Genomic DNA, 15,606 nt, shown 5'->3' with positions numbered 1-15,606 from the left:
GTCATGGGAAAGCATAGCTGGAGGGCCCGCCTGAATCACAGGTGACGGGCCTGAGACCAGAGGCACGCACACGCACACGCACGGCACCCAGCATGAGGATTTGGAGAAATGAGGCAAATTCCTGATGATGGGCGGGGAGGGGGCCCCCAGCCACCTGGAAGCTGGCAGGTGGCCAGTGGTGATGAAAGCCCAGGGGAATGGAAACAGAGGAGCAAGCCTGTTGTAATCGCTACGCCCACTTGGTGGCCTATAAAGGAAGCGGGCAAACCCCGGCAGCCCTACACACCTTGGGGCCCCTCTCTTCTCCAGCCCTTCTCCTCTGTGCCTGCCTCCTGCTGCTGCCACCATGACCACCACCATCCGCCAGTTCACCTCCTCCAGCTCCATCAAGGGCTCCTCCGGCCTGGGGGGCGGCTCATCCCGCACCTCCTGCCGGCTGTCTGGCGGCCTGGGTGCCGGCTCCTGCAGGCTGGGATCTGCTGGAGGCCTGGGCAGCGCCCTCGGGGGTAGCAGCTACTCCAGCTGCTACAGCTTTGGTTCTGGCGGTGGCTATGGCAGCAGCTTTGGGGGCGTTGATGGGCTGCTGGCCGGAGGTGAGAAGGCCACCATGCAGAACCTCAATGACCGCCTGGCCTCCTACCTGGACAAGGTGCGCGCCCTGGAGGAGGCCAACACTGAACTGGAGGTGAAGATCCGTGATTGGTACCAGAGGCAGGCCCCAGGGCCCGCCCGTGACTACAGCCAGTACCACAGGACAATCGAGGAGCTGCAGAACAAGGTAAGGCCTGCTGGTGGGAGGGGTCTCTGGGGGGCATGACGTCTTCCCCCTAACTCCTGCCCTGGCCAAAGGCCTGGAGTCCAGCCACACGGCCTCAGGGAGCCAAGGGTGGTTTGGCTGTGGCTTAGCTTCCGGGAACCTGCCTTGGGGCCCCTGTGTGGCCCACATCCCCCTTTTCTGAGGGCAGCAGTCTGAGTCACGAACAAACAGGCCCTGTGGAGCCCCTTGGAGCCTCAGTTTCTCCCTCGTGGAGCTCCTCCACCTGGAGAGGTTGTAGGATGAGGCAGGAGGATGCAGAGGGAGGGCTGGGCCCCTGGGCCGCTGGATGCGTGGTGTCTTGCTCCTTTGGAGCAGGGGTCAGCAGGAGGGGGTTTTGGGTGATGTGGAGTGGGGGTGTCTGAGTGAGCTCCTGATAGCACCTGCTGCGGGGGGAGGTCCCTGTGGGGCGGGACCTCAGGGTGGGGAAGGCCTCTGATGTGCCTTATTTGGGGATTTTTCTGGCTTCTTCTTTCCTCCTGCTGTCCCTTAAGACGGGCTCAGCAAACCCCAGGGGGCGGGGCTGCTGGCTGGAGCCCACGGTTAGGGATTAGGAGGGGTCCTGATTTCTGATTTGGAGCCACTCTTTGGTGAGGGCTCCTTTAGCCTCCTTTTGGGGAAGCCTGTCAGGGGCACCCTCTAGCTGGCTGTGAAACGAGGGGATTGCCCACATCCCCTCCCTTGTTCTAGAATTCTGGGACAGCTTCTGCCTGGGGACATTTTCCCATTCTTTTCTGGTTGCCTCATACTCCCAGCCAGCTGTCTCTTCTCCTTTAAGGCTGAGCCTGCCATGGGGGTCTGGTGGGGGAGGCAGGTACTGAGTAGCGGGGGAAGAAGAGGCACCTTTCAGCCCTTCAGACTCCTGCTTGCCCCTCCTCTGCCAATAATACAGCACAGGGCAAGGAAGGGACTGGGAGGGAAGAGAGGCCCCCAGGCAGGAAGATCTGCTCAGAATGCTGGTGTGGGCTCAGCCACCCCCATCCAATGACCTGACTACTCTCCCATCTCCTCAGATCCTCACAGCCACCGTGGACAATGCCAACATCCTGTTGCAGATCGACAATGCCCGTCTGGCTGCTGATGACTTCCGCACCAAGTGAGTCCTGGCCAGTGGGCTTGGGCAGCCCGGGCCAGCTCAGGGAGGATCTCGGGGTATCCCTCCTGACCCCAGGACTCCTTGGTTGCTTGTGGCAAGGCCCAGGAGCTCAGAGTGGGGCAGTCCTAGGAGCCCCACTCCTTAGTCCAGGATGCAGGGAAGGCAGCCAGTTCTGAAGGTTGCTGGGCTTAGGCGGGGAACAGAAGAGAGGGAGGGGAGGTGGGAGGCGTAGAGAAGTAAGGAAGCTGGTGGGCGTGGGATCTGGCCCTGTGATGGTCCCCGGGCCCCAGGACTGGAATTTGTTTCCACTCGACCTTCTCATCAGCCCTTCCAACCCCTTGGAGTCCTAGCAAAATGAAGGCAGGTGAGCAGCCAGGACCTGGACCTGCAGGTCTAAGCAGCCTGGGTTGAAGTCTCTGATTCCCACGGCAGGTTTGAGACCGAGCAGGCCCTGCGCCTGAGCGTGGAGGCCGATATCAATGGCCTGCGCAGGGTGCTGGATGAGCTGACCCTGGCCAGAGCCGACCTGGAGATGCAGATTGAGAACCTCAAGGAGGAGCTGGCCTACCTGAAGAAGAACCACGAGGAGGTGAGGTGGCTGGGGCAGAAGGTCAAAGAGGCTGAGGAGTGGGTGGCAGAGCCCTGGGGCTGGGCCATGGCTGAGGCCGTGGGAGAGAGCAGAGCAGGCGCATGGGATTAGTCACCTTAGAGGGCTTCCCTGTCTGCAGAGCCCTGATCCTTGGGGTCCAGCGTGCAGGGTAGACTCCTCTTTGTACTACATGGCTTCTCTGTACCCAAGGAACCTCCTAGGGGCCCTCAGAGGCTCCCTCTACCTGCCCTGGCCTACCTCACGAGGGCAGGGGATAAGTAAGGAAGTCTCCTTCTTGTTCCATTTCAAACTCTCAAAGCTGAACATCTACAGAGAAGCTTGGAAGTTAGAGTGGAAATTTTTGGGGCCTAGGTCTAATAATTAGATTTTAGTTTGGAGAGCCCTTGGTCTAATGGGGGAGATGGAGTCTGATGGTGGAGATAATACTGAGCAGATGAATAAAAATCATTTAGAGGGTCAGATAGAGCAGAGGGAGAACAAAGGAGGGGTCCTTGTGGGCAGTGGGGTCCCCTTGTGGGGAAGGCTTGGGAGTGAGAGGTCAGGATGGGTGCAGATGTGCACACCCACATCCCGTTTTTCCATAGGAGATGAACGCCCTGCGAGGCCAGGTGGGCGGTGAGATCAATGTGGAGATGGACGCTGCCCCAGGTGTGGACCTGAGCCGTATCCTGAACGAGATGCGTGACCAGTATGAGAAGATGGCAGAGAAGAACCGCAAGGATGCTGAGGATTGGTTCTTCAGCAAGGTGGGGGCTGCTGCAGGCCAGAGGTCTCTCTTAGGGGCTGGGGCTCGGGGGCCTTAGCACTGAGAGTAAGCCACGGCCAGGTGTCTTGGAGGTGCCCCCTCCTCAGTAAGCTGCATGGATCACAGGATCACTCGCTGCATCAATGGACCTGGAGCTGAGCTCAAGCTTGGATCTGGGGGGTGGCGGGGAGATAGGGAGCCCCCACAGAATAAAGGCAGAGGGTAAAGACCCTGGGAGTCCCCACCTTTCCCTCAAGAAGTCAGGAACTAGCACCAAGAGCCAGGCTACATGTTCTGGCTGGTTCTCAAGTTTCCGGTTTGTGCCTCCCACACGCAGGGATTAACCATAAAAAGTTAACATTTCAAATGGCATGTTTCTGGGCTTTGGGATGTGGGAAGCTGGTGAGAAGGCACCACTCTCTCCACAGTTAGATTTAGGAGGAGGCCTGACTCGGGAGAGGGATCTAGGCTCACACCGCCCTGTCCTGTGTCCCGTCTGCAGACAGAGGAGCTGAACCGCGAGGTGGCCACCAACAGCGAGCTGGTGCAGAGCGGCAAGAGTGAGATCTCGGAGCTCCGGCGCACCATGCAGGCCTTGGAGATCGAGCTGCAGTCCCAGCTCAGCATGGTAGGAACAGTCCTGTGCATGGGGGTGGGCCCAGAAGAGGGCACTGGCCACCCTCACTGACCCCTGGTCTTCCTGCCCTCCTGCAGAAAGCATCCCTGGAGGGCAGCCTGGCGGAGACAGAGAACCGCTACTGCGTGCAGCTGTCCCAGATCCAGGGACTCATCGGCAGCGTGGAGGAGCAGCTGGCCCAGCTTCGCTGCGAGATGGAGCAGCAGAACCAGGAGTACAAGATCCTGCTGGACGTGAAGACGCGGCTGGAGCAGGAGATCGCCACCTACCGCCGCCTGCTGGAGGGCGAGGACGCCCAGTGAGTGGGGGCGCCTGGGGTCAGGGCTGGGGGCCTCTTGGCAGGGGTGGGGGCTCTCAGACCCACATCTAATTTCCTCTTTTTTTTAAAATTTTATTTCAGCCTGACTCAGTACAAGAAAGAACGTAAGCATCTTGGTGGCTGAGACCCTGGGGACTGGGTGCATGGGACAGGCAGCCCACCTGCACATTGCCGGGGCAGGGTCCCCAGGAGCTCCAGGAGTTGATGGCTGTCCCTCAGCAGGGGTGGGAGAAGTCATCCATTAGCACTGAGGATTGATACTCAGGAAAAGATCAAACGAGAGAGACACTGTCTGGTCTGATGGGGGTGGAGTAGGAAACTGGTCCTTACCTTGGAGATCCTAGTCTGATGGAGGAGACAGGTCCCAGCTCTGGAGATTGTCATCTGGTGGGAAGACAGGAACATGGTCTCATGATCTTTGCTCTTGACAACTTTCGGATGAGCAAAAGCAGTCCTGTCTCTGGGGACTCTGGCCTGGTGGGAGATAGGGACATGGTCCTTGTTCTCCAAATTCCAGTCTGAGGAAGAAGATATGATCCTAGCCCCAGGGTTCCTAGTCTAATGGAGGAGATAGGGGCCTGGCTTTTGTCTTGGCGATCCCAGTCTGATGGGGGAGATAGGAGCAAATCTATGTCCTGGAGACTGCAGAGAAATGGAGATGGATTGCATGGAGTCTACATGGCTCCTCCCTGGCAGGACACACTGGGTCAGAATCAAATAACCCATCTGGGGAGGCAAGACTCACATAGGGCCACCGGCAGAGGGATGGGATGGAAGGGAGGCGGTGGCAGGGACAGAAGGGATGTGTGTGTAGTGTGACCTCGAAGTGCCAGTGGAGGCACTCACAGCACCTGGGGGAGGATGAGGGAGAGAGCCGGCTCCTGTCCATGAGGGCTATTGGGCTAGCGAGGGTCTCCTGGTCCCTACCCACTTTCAAGCGCCTTCTTCTCCTGCAGCGGTGACCACCCGTCAGGTGCGTACCATTGTGGAAGAGGTCCAGGATGGCAAGGTCATCTCCTCCCGCGAGCAGGTCCACCAGACCACCCGCTGAGGACTCAGCTCCCCCTGGCCAGCCCCCCAGGAGGCAGGGAGGCAGCCAGGCAGCCGCCCCATCTGCCCCGAAGTCTCCGGCCTTTCCAGCCTCAGCCCCCTGCTTCAGTCCCTTCCCCATGCTTCTCTGCCTGATGACAATAAAGCTTGTTGACTCAGCTATGAAATATGTTCTTGTTCTGGCCCCTGAAGTGGGCACTAGGGACAAAAGGGTGAAATGGGAAGGAGTGAGGGTGAGGGGAGATGGTGCTTAGATACCCACTGTTGTTGACTGGCAGGTCAGGGGTCAGCTTAGACCAGCATAAAGAGTAAGTCTGGGGAGAGTTTGGAGGGGGTGCTCGCATCTCCCAAGGGCTGAAGATTTTCAGGGGGTGGTCCAGGCTGCGCTAGACCCAGGGTGGAGTCGGTGTATCAGGTGTGGTCCTAGGTGGCCTCTGCTTGCCCTGTGAGTAGCTCTGTGACCTCCGGAAGTTAGGCAGTCACTTCTCCTCACTGAGTCTTGCTTTCTCATCCATAAATGGATGGGAAGATCTCAGGTATGGGAGCCTGAATCCTCAGAGATGACTCACTCAATCAGTTTGCTCCTCCCGGTCCTGCGGGCTGTGCCCTCCCCCTAGATGGGGCAGGAGGTGGGCAAGGGCTGGGATAAGCACAAAGGGAGGGTGGGTGGGGAAGGCAGCCTGGGTGGTTGGGTCCCAGACTCCTGTGTGAGTCTCAGGAAATCCCCAAGAGGGGCTCCCATTGCCTCTGCCCTGGGAATGTGAGCGGGAGGCTGGTGTTTGCAGGGAAGGCTGCGGACCCCCGGCAGGTGTGGGAGAAAGGATGGGGCCTCTCTCAGGAATGTTTCCTCACGTGGTCAGCTGTTGCTCAGGATGGGGACGGGGCAGAGCGGGGGGCACTGCAGATGGGGTGGCTGTGCCCAGGGAGCAGTGCCACTCTCCCTGGCGGTCTGGACCCTCTTTGGTTCCCCACTAGGGACAGGGGTGGCATGAGGGAGGGTAGAAACTGCCTCCTAGGAAAAGGAGGAGGAACAGTCCTGCTCCAGCCACTCCTGGCACCCTCTGAGCACCAGCCCCAGCTCTTGCTGTTGGCAGCAAACGTGGCTGTGGGGAACAGTCTGTGGGAGGTGAGCCTGACACCTGGAAATCTTCCTTCTAGTAAATCCGGAAACTGCCAGGCAGGACGGCCTGCTTTCCTGGTTTTCTTCAAACAGGGGGTTAGTAGGAGGAGGGTGCCTCCACCTCATCACTGCTGGACCTGGGGTGTCATCAGACCAGGGCCCCCAAACACTCTCTCTCTCCTGGTGCCTGGAGGCTGGGGGTGGGGCCCAGGCCCGAGGAGAATGGGAGTGGCCAGAGCCCTCTGAGCCTGGGTTGCTGGGGATTCGGGACTGGCAGAGGCCAGGGATGGGGGTGGGTACTGACCACTGGAGTATGGGCGACTTTGGGCTGGTCACAGGCCCTTCCTGGACTTCGGAGCTACGACATCCCGGGAAAGTGTTTCTCTCTGCAGGGGAGATGGCTGCCTGGAGTCGGGGACTTGCGCCTGCAGCAGTATCTGCACGACTCAAAGCAAGGGCAGGCTCTGCTCCGTCAGAGGCTGACGTCTCCCTGCTGTCTGGCAGCAAATGTGTCGCCATGGAGGGAAGGAGGGAGGCACTGTTTGCACCAGGCCCCCACCACACATCCTGCCACAACCAGAAGAACCAGCCCTGGGCTGCAGATGGCTCATTCTGGAGGGTGACTTCATTTATCTGAATAGTCCCAGGAAACAGGGAGGATCTGGGGGAAGGCGCCTCGTTGTGTGGATGGGGACACTGAGGCTCCAAGGAGCAGTGACTCAGCCCTTGTCCTGGAGCCTGGGGGGTCAATAATGGAGACAGGCATGGGAGGGGAGTGGGCCCGGCTTCCATGCTGGGAAGAGGAGCCGAGCCCCACCTCCTGCCCCACCTCAGGCTCCAGGCAGGGCTCTCTCTCCCTCCTGTAGATCCTGGGGTCCACAATTACCGATGGCGCGAGTGAGGAGGGGTCAGAGTGTGGGGAGGACCAGAGACAGCCCCAGACTGTGCCCCTCTGCTGGGGAAGAAGCCCCTCTTCACAAAGTGGGGCTGTGACAGCCCTACCTTCAGAAGGGGGGCATCAAACGTGCAGGAGGGGAGAGGATCCCCGGAGGTGGGCCTGGCACCCACAGATTTCCCCAGATCCCGGGAGCCGCCACAGGGGCAGAGCTTGGGCCTGGACATTTGTTCTCCCCCAGGGACCCTGCTCCCTCTGTTTCTCTGCAGCGCCCCAGCACCCCATCGTGACCTGACATTAGTGTATTGGGATTGTCTTTACCACCTTCTTCCCCAGAAGACTATGTCTCCAGGGCTTCTCTGTCTCGATCTTTGAGTCTGAGTGTCCAGCACAGTGCCAGGCACTTAGTAGGTGCTTTATAAACACCTGCTGATAAACATAACTCTAGCCACCAGCCTTTGCCAGGTGCTTTATTTATTTGACCTCTGATCTCCTAATATGCCATTTCCCAGAGAAGGAAACTGAGACTCAGAGGGGCTGAATGTCCTGCCCAAGCTTTTGCCCTTGCTTGCCCCGATTCCAGGCTGCTCTGTCCTGGCTCAGTGGGGCTCTACTTTTCCTTCCTCCTGCCCTGAAGCCTGTGGCTCTGGCTTGTCCAGCCGGGGCTGGGGGCCCTGCAGCAGCCCCCTCTCTCCCCTCAGCTTCTTTGCTCTCCTCTCAACCCCCTAAGCTGCCTCCTGCCTGCCCAGCCTGAGCTGGCTGGGGAGCTTGTAAAACAGCCCCACCAGCAGGCTTGTCCTGAGCGGTGCTGATGCGGGAGTCGGAGAAGGGCTGCGAATCTTCATGGGGACTCTGAGGATCTGTCTGGTTGGAGAATCACTGCAAGTCAAGGCGTGGTATTGGCCAATGGTGTTTCCCGGCCGCCTCAGGTATGCCATGATCTCATGCCTCATGCTTGACATGGGCAGGACGAAGGAGGGAAGAAGGAGGCAGGGCACGGGGAGGAATCCTCTGCCTGGAGGATGCCCAGTGGGTTTCTCTGTGCTCACCAGGCTTAGTGGTCCTGGCTTTTGGTCACCTTGGGGCAGGTGTGCATCACTGGTGCAGAGGAAACACCTCTTCCTCCTCTGTCAGCTCAGATCTTCTGAGGCCCTGCTGGTGCCTTTCTCTGCTAGGACCCTTCCAGAGGTCAATGCCAGGAGGGCAGCTCCCTCCTCTACTGCTGAGGCTCAGGGGGGCAATGCCTACCCCAGTTGCCTCCTGTTGTGTGGGCGTGACAGGCAAGCCCAGCACCCCAGGGCTCCTGGCCAGGTTCTATATTTTCCACTGTTAGTTTTCCCTCCAGGGTCAAATGATAAGTTCTTCGAAGGTCAGAGACTATGTCACCATCTCCCTCTTCACCCCCAGCCCCCGAGAGCTGTGCACAGGGCAGGTGCGTGATTTATGGAGTTGGCTGAGCAGTTTGGCGCATTGGTCAGCAACTTTCTGCAGCTTCTGAGCCCAGGCAGATCCCCAGGCCTGCAGTGCTGGGATTGTGTGTAATCCCACCCTGACACCTCCTGGAATGGGGAACTTGGTGTGGGGCAGTGTGCCAATGAGAAAGCGGTGTGTGTGCGCGCACACACGATGGGGGCAGGGAGTGAAGAGTTCACAGAGACTCCACTGCGAGAGTCGGTGTGAACCCTGGCTTGGGAGGTGGAGCTGGCTTGAGTCTCTGCTCTCTCGCTTTTGGGCTGCTTTACCTGGATAAGGATTTCGCCCTCTCCGTTTGGGGTAATGATAGCCTTTGGTGACCTTGAAGACCATTTTTAGTTCTGAGGGTGATGGGTCTGTGGTTGGACTGGAACTCCACGCCCACTCTGACATCTGAACACTGAGGTTTTGGTCCAAGATTCTGGGGTCCCCTTTGCCCCTCTTTGGGGTGGGGGTGGGGAGTGTCGGGTTCCCTCTCCCAGGTTTGGCTCTGAAGGCATGTGCATCCGTTCTGCTCTTACCTCTGGGGTGAGTGGCCAGGGGAGATGTAGCAGTGACAAAACGCTGGTTCTGCTGAGACAAGGAATTACCTGCCTCACTGGAGCTCAGGCAGAGGCAGGCCGTCTCTGGGCTCCTCACCTCAACGGAGGCACTGCAGAGCAAGGCCAGTGGCCAGCACCAAGGGACACCCCACAGCACCCCGAGGAGGCCCCGTCTTGGTGCTCCCTCATCCCTCCAGGCCTTGGTGTTGGACCAGGCTCTCAGGCCAAGGCCACACCCACTGTGGGCAGACCTTGTGCCAGTGACCGTGGGGAGGTGGGTGAGAGTCGGGTATACTGGCCCCGCCTGCAGGCATGGTGGGAGCTTGGAGAGGGCCAGAGCTCTGGGTTCTGGTTGCAGCTCTGCAGCTTAAAGCAGAGTGACGTTGAGTGAATCTCCGCCTGTCTCTGGTTTCCCCTCTGTTCCCTCTGATCAAGAAAATGATGTAAATTTGAGATGCACAGAGAGAGGGCTCAGGGTGATGGAACTGGCTTAGGCAAGGAGAACAGGCAGGCAGGTTCACATCTCAGCTTCCAGTGACTGGTGTCTTGGAAAGCCCACTTACCCTCCCCGAATCCCAGCTCCTTCACCTGAGAACTGGTGTCAGGAATAACGCCCCCCTCATCCTCACTCACAGAACCGTACAGCACACACCAGGCTCTCCGTGCATGCCTGAGTGTGCCCATGACGAGTGCTCTCCCCCAGCTCAGCTGGATGAATGGAGCTGCCAGGCCCAGTCTGGGATCTGTGGACATGGGAAAGAGAACTGCTGGGAATGGATCCCCAGCCAGTCCTGTTTCTACAGGGTCGGGGACTCTGAGGCCCATGGCGGAGTCAGGGGTCACACCTGGCTACAGTGGCAGGACGGGCTCCCTCCCATCAGCCTGCAGGTGGGGTGCCTGTGATTAGGAGAGGGCGGTAGAGGAGTGGAGGAGCTAGGTGTGGGGCTGTGGTGTTCTTCAGCTGGGAGTGTGGGGGGTGCAGGGTCCCGCGTAGGGGTGTGGGAGGGTGCCAGTGTGTAGAGGTGAGTGTGAGGAGCAGGTGGCTGAAGGGGCAGGATGGGGAGGCTGAGGGGCAGGGCTGGCCCTCAGGGAAGGGCTGGTGGGGTCCTGCGCGCATGTTTCTTTGTGGCTAGTGGTGTGTCATCCCCTTTTACACATGAGAAAACTGAGGATCAAGGGGTTATAGGACCGGCCTGTGCTATGCAGCTGGTAAAGGCAGAGCAGGGACTTGGTGCCGCCTGTCTGGCTCCATGGCCGGTGCTGTTTGTATGGTACACACACTTCTGGAGATCCCAGGGGCTCCAGGCAGCCTCCAGAACTGGAATTACATCCAACAGGGGAAAGAGAGTCATAGGATTTTTAGAACCAGAAGGGACTCTGCAGTCACCCAGTCTAGCCTTGTCACCACCGAGGGGAAACAGGCCCAGAGATGGGAAGTGGGGAGCCTCAGGCCACACAGCAAGCAGAGTGAAGGCACGAACTCTGCCCCTGCCCAGAGTGGGACATGTAGGATCCCCACAACTGCTCCCCAAGACAGCCCGGGATGGCATCACTGAGGTCTCTTTCAGCCAAGGCTGTCACTGTGGGGCAGGGAGTTCTTCTGAAGGGCTGACTCACTGCCTGGGGACGCAGTTGCCACAAAGCCACCTGTGCCAAGGCCCCACTGGCCCTGAGGGCTCCAGGAACGGGAGCCTGATTCCCGGCTGCCTAGCCTGAGTCACCACCTACTTGCATTTGTGTGTTTTTCTCTCAGCCCCACACCCCCAAAGCTGGGTGGGAACTCCGAGCCGGCACACAGTGGAGTTGATCCTGGGCTGAATAATCCAGAGTGAGGAGTAGGACGGGACCGGGAGTGATGAAATCTGGAGGGGAACCCGGAGTCAGCAGTTAGGAGAGCCCCGCCTTCCCCAGGTGCATATAAAGGTCTCTGGGATTGGAGGCAGCCACAGCACACTCTCAGCCTTCCTGAGCACCTTCCTTTCTTTCAGCCAACTGCTCGCTCGCTCACCTCCCTCCTTGGCACCATGACCACCTGCAGCCGCCAGTTCACCTCCTCCAGCTCCATGAAGGGCTCCTGCGGCATCGGGGGCGGCATCGGGGGCGGCTCCAGCCGCATCTCCTCCGTCCTGGCTGGAGGGTCCTGCCGCGCCCCCAGCACCTACGGCGGGGGCCTGTCTGTCTCCTCCTCCCGCTTCTCCTCTGGGGGAGCCTGCGGGCTGGGGGGCGGCTATGGCGGTGGCTTCAGCAGCAGCAGCAGCTTTGGTAGTGGCTTCGGGGGAGGATATGGTGCTGGCTTCGGTGGTGGCTTGGGTGGTGGCTTGGGTGGTGGCTTTGGTGGTGTCTTTGCTGGTGGTGATGGGCTTCTGGTGGGCAGTGAGAAGGTGACCATGCAGAACCTCAACGACCGCCTGGCCTCCTACCTGGACAAGGTGCGTGCTCTGGAGGAGGCCAACGCCGACCTGGAGGTGAAGATCCGCGACTGGTACCAGAGGCAGCGGCCCAGTGAGATCAAAGACTACAGTCCCTACTTCAAGACCATCGAGGACCTGAGGAACAAGGTGGGTGACTGGTGTATGGAGCAGAGAGAGAGACTGGCACTATAGTGGCCCTTGGGATACCTCTTTTTAGCAATTACACTTTACAAACAGGGAGACTGGGCACCTTTGGAGAGTGGCCAGGATCACCCAGGGAAGTGGTGGTAGAGGGTCCTTTTCAGCATCTCTGTGCCCGGGCTGGGGCTGGAACCCTGAATCTCTTATTTCCTGCAAGGGTTCAGCTGCAAGTTCAGCTTCCCTGCCTTGGAACCAGGAAGGGGGTGATTGGGATGGAGTGTGTCCCTACATACCCTGAGCTGGTGGAGAAGGCAGCCCTGCCAGCCAGGAGACTTACAGATTTGGGGAGGTTCCTTTTGCCCCTTTCTGCCTTTCATGCTCAGGTAGTAAGGTCCTTGGCTGACCAGGGCTCCTGTCCTCCATCCCCACTCCAGATCATTGCAGCCACCATTGAGAATGCGCAGCCCGTTTTGCAGATTGACAATGCCAGGCTGGCAGCCGATGACTTCAGGACAAAGTGAGCAGCCAACATGGTGGGCTGGGGGCAGAGGGCAAGGGACAAAGAGTGGGGCTCTGTCACTGTGGGGCAGGGAGTTCTGTCCACCCAGCAGGGCCAGCAGACCCCGAGCCTCAGACTCCTCAGGGCTGCAGCTGAGGACCTGACCTCTGTCCTGCCAGGTACGAGCACGAACTGGCCCTGCGGCAGACCGTGGAGGCCGATGTCAATGGCCTGCGCCGGGTGTTGGATGAGCTGACCCTGGCCAGGACTGACCTGGAGATGCAGATCGAAGGCCTGAAGGAGGAGCTGGCCTACCTGAGGAAGAACCATGAGGAGGTGCGGTTGCTGCTGGCTTCCGGGGTGGGAGGCTGGTTTGGTGGGGTTGCCAGATGCACCCAGGGCCAGGAGAGGAGTCTGCTGAGCTGACTGCCTCCTGCCATCCCTTCCCAGGAGATGCTTGCTCTTCGAGGTCAGAGCGGTGGAGATGTGAACGTGGAGATGGATGCCGCACCTGGCGTGGACCTGAGCCGCATCCTGAATGAGATGCGCGACCAGTACGAGCAGATGGCAGAGAAAAACCGCAGAGATGCTGAGGCCTGGTTCCTGAGCAAGGTGGGGCTCGGGCCCTCAGTGAGCCTGCAGCACTTCCCAGCCGGGGGCTTTGGGAGAGCCTCACCTTTCGTTCTGCTTTCCTGTCTCAGACCGAGGAGCTAAACAAAGAAGTGGCCTCCAACAGCGAACTGGTACAGAGCAGCCGCAGTGAGGTGACGGAGCTCCGGAGGGTGTTCCAGGGCCTGGAGATTGAGCTGCAGTCCCAGCTCAGCATGGTATGAAGGACCCGGTACAGCAGCAGCCCCCAAGCCACCAGTAATGGCCACCACCCCCTCAACAAGCCACAATCTAGTTCCACCTTTCTTTTCTCAGGATGGGACCAGAGGACTCATGGGACCCATTATATAGACAGAGAAATTAAGCCCTAGAATAGTGGGCTAGCTTTTCTCCATATTGTCTGGCCCGTCAGTACCCCAACTGGGATCAAAATCCAGGCACCTCTCAAAAAGCATGCCCAGAGACCTGGAGGGACAGGAGTGACCACCTCCATTGACTCTTTCTCTCTTTCGCTTGCAGAAAGCATCCCTGGAGAACAGCCTGGAGGAGACCAAAGGCCGCTACTGCATGCAGCTGTCCCAGATCCAGGGACTGATCGGCAGCGTGGAGGAGCAGCTGGCCCAGCTACGTTGTGAGATGGAGCAGCAGAGCCAGGAGTACCAGATCCTGCTGGACGTGAAGACGCGGCTGGAGCAGGAGATCGCCACCTACCGCCGCCTGCTGGAGGGCGAGGACGCCCAGTGAGTCCCAGGCCCCCCAGTTCTGCCTCCCAGACCCTTTAGCCCCCCTGTTGCTCTCAGCACAACTGACTGCCCTGCCTTTTCTCTCCCACAGCCTTTCCTCCCAGCACGCATCTGGCCAATCCTATTCTTCCCGCGAGGGTAAGGCTTCTGAGGCTCCCCCGCACTGCAGCCCCTTTGCCTGTTTCCATGGAGTGGGGGCCGGGCCCTTCTCCTCAGAGCTCCCAGCCCTCCCTTCTCCCTGCCCTGGAGTCTGCTCAGCTCTCAGACTCCTTCTCACCTCCTCTTCTCTCTCCCACAGTCTTCACCTCCTCCTCGTCTTCTTCGAGCCGTCAGACCCGGCCCATCCTCAAGGAGCAGGGCTCATCCAGCTTCAGCCAGGGCCAGAGCTCCTCGAACTGAGCTGCCTCCACCACAGCCTCCTGCCCACCAGCTGGCCTCACCTTCTGAAGGCCCGGGTCAGGACCCTGCTCTCATGGCGCCGTTCCCAGCTGTCTCCCCTGCTCCTCCGCTGGTGGTGGGCTAATAAAGCTGACTTTCTGGTTGATGCAAACCTGTGTGATCTCTGTTCTTGAACTGATGGGAGGGGAGTTGCAGGTGCTCTCCAGAAACCTTCTGGAGCCTCACAACCTGAGAGATGTGGGAAATGGGACAAATCTCAGAAGATCTTGAAGGGTCTTCCTGGAAGACCTCCATGCTCTGTGGAATTGGGAGGTGGGATGGGGGAGTGTGGGAGTGTCCACACGTGTTGACTGACACCATGGAGGCATTCTACAGAGACTATTTTATGATATTGTCCTTGCAACCCTGTGAGGTGGGTGTGGTCAGGCCCATTTTGGAACTGACAACCCTCAGAATTCAGAGAGTTTCAGTAACTTGCATAAAATCATGCAGATCATGGCTGGAGCTCAAACTCAGTCCTGTCTGTCTGCAAAGTCCATGCCTTTAACACTACTCTATCTTTTTAGGTATTTCAACCCAAAGACTCCCACACTTGAATCTTAACTCTACCCATGGGCTCCTCCACACCTGCACACAGTTTTTAGGTTGGAGGGTGGAAGGGAGTGCTTTCTGCCTTGAGAATGGTGTCCTTGTCAGACCTGAAATCCTCCTTCTCCCAGCCTGCTTCTCCTCACACCCCATCAACTCTTCCTTCCTCATTCCCTTCAGCTGGTGAATTGCGTGCTGATGAGCACCCTAGGAAACACCTGCTGCCCCATGGCCGCTGCCATGTTCAGATCTTCTTCCTCTCTCCCTAGACCTGGGCACAGCCTAACTGGGTCCCCTTGAGAGTCAGTCTCATCCACATTCAATTTCTGCTGAATGATTTCCACCAGAATATGGTCAAGATCAAGAACAAGGGTGAGATCAGGACTCCCCTGCTTAACAGCCCATAATGGATCCCATTTCCCTCCAGCACTCAGCCTTCAGTCTAAACCCAGCTTGGTGTCCTCCTGCCCCTCCCAGGTCTAAACCCCTGAGTCACCCTACCTGACTGAGATATGGCCCATACCTCTCAGTTGGCGTTCCTTCTTCGTGGATATCTTCCATATTTTAAATATTTAAATTAAAAAAAGTTATGTATGCACAACATCATAAGACTTTTTTTTTTTTTTGAGACAGAGTCTCTCTCTGTCGCCCAGGTGGAAGTGCAGTGGCGCCATCTCGGCTCACTGCAAGCTCTACCTCCCGGGTTCACGCCATTCTCCTGCCTCAGCCTTCCGAGTAGCTGGGACTACAGGCGCCCGTCATCACGCCAGGCTAATTTTTTTTTTTTTTTGTATTTTTAGTAGAGATGGGGTTTCACCATGTTAGCCAGGATGGTTTCGATCTCCTGACTTTGTGATCTGCTTGTCTCGGCCTCCCAAAGTGCTGGGATTACAGACGTGAGCCACCGCACCCGGC

The 15,606-nt window shown here is 58.5% G+C and overlaps 2 protein-coding genes across 3 annotated transcripts; both read left to right on the top strand.

The window, feature by feature from the left end:
- On the top strand, positions 1-5,438 carry KRT17 (keratin 17). Its single transcript, XM_003912987.4, has 8 exons — positions 1-778; positions 1,828-1,910; positions 2,343-2,499; positions 3,105-3,266; positions 3,768-3,893; positions 3,980-4,200; positions 4,303-4,325; positions 5,178-5,438. The coding sequence occupies exons 1-8, from the start codon at positions 347-349 to the stop codon at positions 5,270-5,272; spliced, it is 1,299 nt and encodes a 432-aa protein (XP_003913036.1). The 5' UTR covers positions 1-346; the 3' UTR covers positions 5,273-5,438.
- A 5,004-nt stretch (positions 5,439-10,442) lies between these two features.
- Positions 10,443-15,282, top strand: KRT16 (keratin 16). Of its 2 annotated transcripts, XM_003912998.5 has the most exons (8): positions 10,449-11,859; positions 12,288-12,370; positions 12,532-12,688; positions 12,803-12,964; positions 13,054-13,179; positions 13,481-13,701; positions 13,796-13,842; positions 14,003-14,254. In XM_003912998.5, the coding sequence occupies exons 1-8, from the start codon at positions 11,326-11,328 to the stop codon at positions 14,101-14,103; spliced, it is 1,431 nt and encodes a 476-aa protein (XP_003913047.1). In that variant the 5' UTR covers positions 10,449-11,325; the 3' UTR covers positions 14,104-14,254. The 2 variants fall into 2 exon arrangements, with proteins under 2 accessions (XP_009188882.3, XP_003913047.1); XM_009190618.4 differs by having other exon boundaries at positions 10,443-11,859; positions 13,796-15,282.
- The last annotated feature ends 324 nt before the right edge of the window (positions 15,283-15,606 follow it).

This window comes from Papio anubis, chromosome 17, assembly GCF_008728515.1.
Source record: "Papio anubis isolate 15944 chromosome 17, Panubis1.0, whole genome shotgun sequence".
NCBI classification, from domain to species: domain Eukaryota; kingdom Metazoa; phylum Chordata; class Mammalia; order Primates; family Cercopithecidae; genus Papio; species Papio anubis.
Note: the sequence above shows the minus strand (reverse complement) of the source record. Positions and strands in the feature narration are given on the sequence as shown.